General features: G+C 18.0%; 3 protein-coding genes across 3 annotated transcripts in view; all 3 read right to left on the bottom strand. All coding sequences in view use genetic code 6, as the record gives it.

Annotated features, from left to right (window-relative positions):
* Positions 1-188, bottom strand: part of TTHERM_00869590 (hypothetical protein) — a gene marked incomplete at both ends in the record, with an annotated part of 350 nt that extends 162 nt beyond the window's left edge. Inside the window, 2 exons of the mRNA XM_971641.3 lie at positions 1-62; positions 134-188. The exon at positions 1-62 is cut by the window's left edge and continues 162 nt beyond it. Of these exons, the coding sequence (XP_976734.3) occupies positions 1-62; positions 134-188 (117 nt within the window). The remainder of the gene's footprint in view (positions 63-133) is intronic.
* Positions 189-673: 485 nt separating this feature from the next.
* TTHERM_000869589 (hypothetical protein) lies at positions 674-1472 on the bottom strand (the record flags this gene model as incomplete). The annotated part of the gene is made up of 2 exons (XM_012795292.1): positions 674-1057; positions 1131-1472. The coding sequence occupies 2 exons, from the start codon at positions 1470-1472 to the stop codon at positions 674-676; spliced, it is 726 nt and encodes a 241-aa protein (XP_012650746.1).
* A 1019-nt stretch (positions 1473-2491) lies between these two features.
* TTHERM_00869580 (hypothetical protein) lies at positions 2492-7408 on the bottom strand (the record flags this gene model as incomplete). The annotated part of the gene is made up of 16 exons (XM_971640.2): positions 2492-2582; positions 2778-2867; positions 3062-3151; positions 3472-3561; positions 3720-3809; positions 3913-4002; positions 4120-4209; positions 4321-4410; positions 4481-4570; positions 5362-5451; positions 5554-5643; positions 6142-6231; positions 6503-6592; positions 6745-6831; positions 7063-7221; positions 7404-7408. The coding sequence occupies 16 exons, from the start codon at positions 7406-7408 to the stop codon at positions 2492-2494; spliced, it is 1422 nt and encodes a 473-aa protein (XP_976733.2).
* Between the last annotated feature and the right edge of the window lie 48 nt (positions 7409-7456).

The raw sequence follows: 7456 nt of genomic DNA, 5'->3' as shown, positions 1-7456 counted from the left end.
CACTTGGTGCATCAGGCTTAGGTTCTGCTTTAGCAAATTGCATTAATCTCTCAAATTTGACACTTAAACTTAGGTAAAAATATTTATTTGTATTGGATTGCAATATTTTTTATTATATAAACTAATTTATAACAATAAAGCTCTTTTTTCTTCTTCTTTTTTGTACTTTATTTGTTAATTTTCCTCATCATTTTATTTTTAACTTTTACTTTTATTATCAATTAATTAATCTTATTATTTCATATTTTTTCTTCATATTTTCCTTCTAATTAATTATTTTATTTTTTATTTTTTCTTCAAAATTTAAAAAGTGACAATAAAATTGGTGCAATAGGTGCATCAGGCTTAAGTTCTGCTTTAACAAATTGCATTAATCTCTCAAATTTGACACTTGATTTTGGGTAAAAATAATTTATTTATTTTGGGTTGTGATATTTTTAATTATAAAAACTAATTTAAAACAATAAAGCTCTTTTTCTTTTTCTTTTTATTGTGCTTTCTTTTTTTGTTCTTTCTTTGTTAATTTAACTAATCATTTTATTTTCAACTTTTACTTTTATCATTAATTAATTAATCTTTTTATTTTATATTTTTCTTCATTTTTTCCTTCTAATTAACTATTTAATAATGTACTTTTTTTTCAATATTTAAAAAGGTACAATTAAATTGGTGATCAAGGTACATCAGGCTTAGGCTCTGCTTTAGCAAATTGCGTTAATCTCTAAAATTTGACACTTGATCTTTAGTAAAAACAATTTATTTGTTTTGGAGTGAAATATTTAATTATAAAAACTAATTTAAAATAATAAAGTTCTTTTTCTTTTTATTGTACTTGCTTTTTTTGTCTGCCTTTGTTAATTTAACTCATAATTTTATTTTTAACTTTTTCTTTAATTATTAATTAATTAATCTCATTATTTCCTATTTTTTCTTCACATTTTCCTTCTAATTAACTATTTAATTATTCATTTTTTCTTCTATATTTAAATAGGTACAATTAAATTAATGCCCTTGGTGCATCAGGCTTAGGTTCTGCATTTGAAAATTGGATTAATCTCTCAAATTTAACACTTGATCTTAGGTAAAAATACTTATTTGTTATGGATTGTGATATTTTTAATTATAAAAACTAATTAAAGAAAATAAAATTCTTTTTTCTTTTTCTTTTTATTGTGCTTGCTCTTTTTGTAAATTTAACTCATCATTTTATTTTTAATTTTTCTTTTATTATTAATTAATCTTATTATTTCACATTTTTTCTTCACTTTTTCCTACTAATTAACAATTTTAATTTCATATTTTTCTTCAATATTAAAAAGATACAATTAAATTTGTGATGAAGGTACATTAAGCTTAGGTTCTTCTATAGCAAATTGCATTAATCTCTCAAATTTGATACTTAAACTTTAGTAAAAACTGTTTATTTGTCTTGGATAGCGATATTTTTAATTATAAAAACTAATTTAAAACATTAAAGCTCTTTTTTCTTTTTCTTTTTATAATGCTTTCTTTTTTTGTTCTTTATTTTTTAATTTAACTCATTATTTTATTTTTAACTTTTTCTTTTATTATTAATTATTTATTTATTATTATTTCATATTTTTTCTTCACTTTTTCCTTCTAATTAACTATTTAAGGATATATTTTTTCTGCAATATTTAAAAAGTAATAATTAAATTGGCGATGAAGGTGCATCAGGATTAGGTTCTGCTTTAACAAATTGCATTAATCTCTCAAATTTGACCCTTGATTTTGGGTAAAAATAATTTATTCGTTTTGGATTGTGATATTTTTAATTATTAAAATTAATATAAACAAAAAAGTAAACTTATTTGATTTATCTTTTTTATTGTACTAATATTATTTAATTTATTAATTTAAGAAATAATTTTTAATTTAAAAGTTTATTTTATTTAATAATTATTTAAAATTTATACGAGTTTATAAAAAAAGTTTTAACTTAATCAATGAATCATAAAAATTCAAAGTATTAAGCAAGTGTATTAAATCAAAAAGATTAGTTGCTTTTAAAATATAATTCTGATGATTAACAAGTGGTGAAATAAGGAATAATAAAAATTAAATGTTTAAATAATTTATAATATCGAAAGATAGATTGTATTCTTGTTTTTATAATTTATAAATATTATTCATATATTTGTAATTTAATCAATAGATTATAAAATATAAAAAAATTTAAAAATTAAATTTACTTAATAGTAACTCTCATAGTTTAAGCACTTGTTTCATCTCTAATCTATGGTTTTATCATATTTTGGATAATAAATTAATTTAAAATTATTTATTTAATTTTTAAAATTTTCAAAAGTTTTAGATTTATAGTAAATTATTTATAAAATTTTATCGTTTAAATATGTAAAAATAATTTTAATACACGTTATAAATTCTTTTGAATTAATACAAGAATGTTTCTAATACAATTTTTTAATTAAAATACGGTTTTGATTTAAAAATATAATCTTCAGTTGAATCATATAAGAATAAACTTTTTCACTAATCTTTTTATTTTGCAATATTATTTTCTTAGTTATAACTTTTATGCTTCATCCATATCCTTAATGCTTTTTTAAAAAAAGAATTATATTTCACGACAAAGATTCGTTTAAAAAAAAACATAAATAATATAAAATAAAATTTTTGTTTAATTATATATGTTAATAGATAATTTAGCAAAAAATAAAATAAAATTTTATTTATTTATTTACTTGTTTGCTTTATAAAGTAAAAATAATAAAAAAAGAACAAAATTTTATTACACTAGCTAAAATATAAACGTTGATAGTCTAGCACAACTGTTTAATTGAAGAGCTAACTATGATGCACAAGAATAGCTAATTTTATTGCCACTTCAACATATTAAGTTTAAATATGAAAATTAAATTCAAGAAGAAAATGAAGAAATTAAAAAAATCCAAATTCAATAAATTAATTAATATGTAGGTATATGTCAAATAAATATTGAAGAAAGTTTGAACTTATTTTAATTAAACATTAAGATCATATATCGTTTACATATAAATTAAATAACTATTTATTTTACCTTAATTCTAGTTGTAAAATTGTGAGATGAGCACAATTTGCTAAAGCTAAACCTAAACCTTAAACACCTTCATCACAAATAGAATTTATTCTTTAAAAAATATTAAAATTAATCTAAACTAAAGAAGTCATTCTAAAAAATTTTAATTTAATTAGAAAATATTGTCTTTTTACATATAATGTATAATAAATTAAAAATAAAAAAAACTTATTTGAAATTTTATTATTTATATTAGTATTAACAAAAATTTATTGATTTATATAAAAAAAACAATTAAAAATTTTTATATTTTAAAAATTCATTATTAAATTGATTTATTTGTTTAATTAAAATTTATATTAATTAAATAGTTTGTTTTTTACATTCATTTATGATAAAATTGTTTAAATAAATAAATAAAGTATTTTTACATAAAACTGAGAGTCAGATTTGAAATTTTAGTGCATTTTTTTAATCCGGAAGCTAAATCTAATATGCCTTAAGATCCAATTTAATTCTACCTAAACATATTTTTTGAATAAATAGGCAAATTAAATTTCATAAAAAATAATAAGTAATTTAAATTGTAAAAAATAATAATAAATAAAAAAATATGATTGATTTTTCATTTTTGATTTTATTGAAAATAATTTGAAGTTAATCAAACATTCGTTTTTACTTAAAATAAAGAAGTAAAGTTGAAAGATTGGAACAATTTTCTAAAGCAAGAGCTAAACTTGATAAACCTCTGTTTCCAATTTTATTATACCTTTTAATAAAATTTTAAAATTAATATTCTAAAAACTACTTAATAAAAACAAGAATCCAAATTATATTTAATAATATTTGTATGTATGTATGTATGTATTTACCTCAAGTCTAGAAATAAATGTGAGAGAATGTTTGTCTTTTTAAAAGCAAAGCTTAATCCTTCCATACTTTTATCTCCAATTTCCTGATGACTATTAAAAAGTTTTTTTTTGATTTTTATTTAAAATCAAATTAAAATATTTATATCAAAAAAAACACAAAATAAATATCTCTCTCAAATTTAATAAATTTAGAAATATATATTTTACTTAAGTTCAAGATGCAAAGTAGATAAATTTGTTAAATTTGATAAAGTAAAACCTAAGCTTGATGTACTCTCTTCTTCAATTTAATCAAATCTTAAATAAAATTAAAACAAATATTAATAAAGAAGAAAAAATATTTCAAATAAAAAGAATTGTGAATATTAATTACTAATTAATTAATTTAAAAAATAAAAATATTTTTACTACAAAGTAAGTTTCAAAGTAGAGAGATTATTAAATTTAGATAGATTTTAGCTAAGATTTTAAAGTGCGAATTATGCGATACTTCTTTCACTTAAATTAAAAGTATTTAGTAAATAAATAATAATTATCAATAAATATTTCATAGTGTTAATAATCTTACTAAAATGTTAGTTATAAGCTAGATAAATTCTTATTGTTTTCTAAACTAGAAGTTATACACTCTATACCATCTTAGCCAATATCAGAATAACTTTAAATTTATTAGAAATATATTTATAAATAAAAGAAAAAAGTACAGTGATTAAGTCAAACACACACATTTTAACTCAAAATAAATGATTTAAAATTTTATCCTACAATAATTCATTTAAATTTAACAGAAAAAAAATATTCTTTTATAATTTATTTTTAATTTTACTTTGTGGAAATAATTAAACATTCTTTAAAAACTTTTCTACAAGTGTAAAAAAAATTAATTCATTTACAATAGTTTGAAACTAGATTAAAGTGTTTCAATTATTTTATTTTATCAATTAAAAAAACCAAAGAAGATATTTTTATTTTTAACAATAAATAACATTTCTAGAGCATTTTTAAATTCATTTTTATTCAATAAAATACTTTCCTTGTTGTTTTGTCCTAATTAACGTCTAGAGGTTGCCATAACACAAGATTTTAATTAGGCGTTTAGTTATATATTTTATTTAAAAAACTATTGTTATTATCTTAAATTAGAAGAATTACATACTAAATAAAGATGAAAAAGGAAAATAAGATTATTACCTAAAAACTAATTCTAAAGTAGAGATATTAACAACTTGTTTCAAAGCTGAACTTAAGATTTTTGCACCTTCTATTCCAATAATACTAATACTATTAATATCCATCCACAAATTAAAACGTTTATTTAGTTAAATATAAGTAAAAAAAAATTTTTTTTTTAATAACTCATTACGAATAGTAAAAAAAGATTATTCCAATATTAATAGTCAAATAAAAATGCTAAATGAACCATTTAAAATAAATAAATAATTATTTTACCTAAGATCAAGTGATAAGGATGATATTTTTTTACAATTTGTTAATATTTAACATAACTCAAATATGCCGTCTTATCCAATTTAGTATCCGCTTTTTATAAATAGAAATAAAACTAAAAAATAATATAAAGTAATTGTTTGAAATGAAAAAAATAATAGGAATAATAATGTTGAATAAATATATTTTAATTACTCAAGAATTAACTATAAATCTTGTATTTCAGTGCATTTAGCTAGATTTGAACACAATTTTTATGTTCGTTTTTCAACGAATAAATGACGGCTATTATTTTTATTAGTTTTTTTATAGTCAGAAAATTAATTGATTCATTCATTATTTTATCAAATTAGAAAAAAGAAGAAATAGTAAATAATTATGTAAGAATAATCTAAAATATAAATTAAATCTGACAGAAATTATTATTAAATTAATTTTTATGTTCATTTTTAAACAAATAAATGAAGGCTATTATTTTTATTACTTTTTTTAAGTCAGAAAAATAATTGATTCATCAAATTAGAAAAAAGAAGAATTAGTAAATAATTATATAAGTATGTATATTAAATTAAATCTGGAAAGAAATTATTATTAAAATAATTTTTATGTTCATTTTTAAACAAATAAATGAAGGCTATTATTTTTATTACTTTTTTTAAGTCAGAAAAATAATTTATTCATAATTTTATCAATTTAGCAAAAAGAGAAATTTGAAAATAAGAATAATGAAAAATTATAAATTAAATCTGGACAGAAATTATCATTAAAGCAATTAAATTTTACCGTATACTTAGCACTAGAGTAGACAGATTAATGCAGTTTGAAATAGCTTTACTTAAAATAAAAGTTCCCTCTTCAGAAATATTGTTATAACTTTTAAGTAAGTATTAATAATCATTTATCTTCAAAAAAAGAGTAGTATAATAAAAGAATGGTTTTAAAAAGCCATATATTTTCAAATTTAATTAATCGTATTTATAATAATGAATAAAAGCTATTACTTAAAAATAAATGAAAGATAACTAATTTAATTTCTTAATCATAAAAATTAAGATTTTTATTGTTTAAAAAGATAGATTGATAAAAATATACATACATTTAGAAAGCAAATAAAAATAAACTAAATAAATAAATAATCTTTTACTTTAAATAAAGTTTCAAAGTTTTTAAATTGACTTATTTCTCTAGAGCAGAAGCTAAACTTTAAACACCTAATAATCCAATTGCATTATTACTTTTTATTTTTGTTGTAAAAATTCGTTGAAGAAAATATTTTTTAAAAATCAATAAATTTAATTTTAAAATAAAAATTTAAATGATAAAAAAATTGATTTGCTTGCTTTTAATTATTCATAAATAGATTCTCTAATAAAAAAGGAAATTTACTTTAGGTCGAGTTTCAAAACCGAGAGTCTAGTTAATTATAATAAAGCTAATCTTAGACTTGATACAGATTGGTCATTTAATTCATCACTATTTTTGAAATTAGAGATAGATTTAAATTATTATTAAAAAAATAGAAGAAGTTAAATAAAAAGAAAGAATAAATTAAATAAAGAAACAAAAATTGATTTATAATGATTAAAATAATTAATTAAGTTATCTGACACAAATTTATCTATGTTTTTTACATTGATATTAAACATTTTTTAATTTCAAAAAAAATAACTAAAAAACTAAAACAAATTTTAGGATATTTTTTACTTGATTTCAAGACCCAAAGTTTAGAGATTAGTGCATTTAGCTAAAGCATTACTTAAATTTTACATGCTCTCAAATTCAATTTCATTTTTGCTTTTGATTTTAAAATTTTTTTAGTAAAAAAAATAAAAAAGAAGTTATTTGAAGAAGGAATTATTTTTACTTTTATTAATGTTAAAATACTTTTCATAAAAAAATAAAATAAATAAGGAATAAAATAATCAAAATGATAAATTTAATTAGAAAATTAATTGAAAATTCCGCTAAATTTATATGTAAGATTAATGATTAATTAATTAATATTAGCAATTTTATTTGATGATATTTATTTATTCGTTTGTTACTTCATTTCTAGTTGTAATGCTTAGAGATTAATGCATTTAGATAACGCAGAACT

This window comes from Tetrahymena thermophila, assembly GCF_000189635.1.
Source record: "Tetrahymena thermophila SB210 genomic scaffold scf_8254822, whole genome shotgun sequence".
Classification (NCBI taxonomy): Eukaryota; Ciliophora; class Oligohymenophorea; order Hymenostomatida; family Tetrahymenidae; genus Tetrahymena; species Tetrahymena thermophila.
The sequence above is the reverse complement of the archived record's forward strand: the minus strand, read 5'-3'. Positions and strand labels throughout refer to the sequence as shown.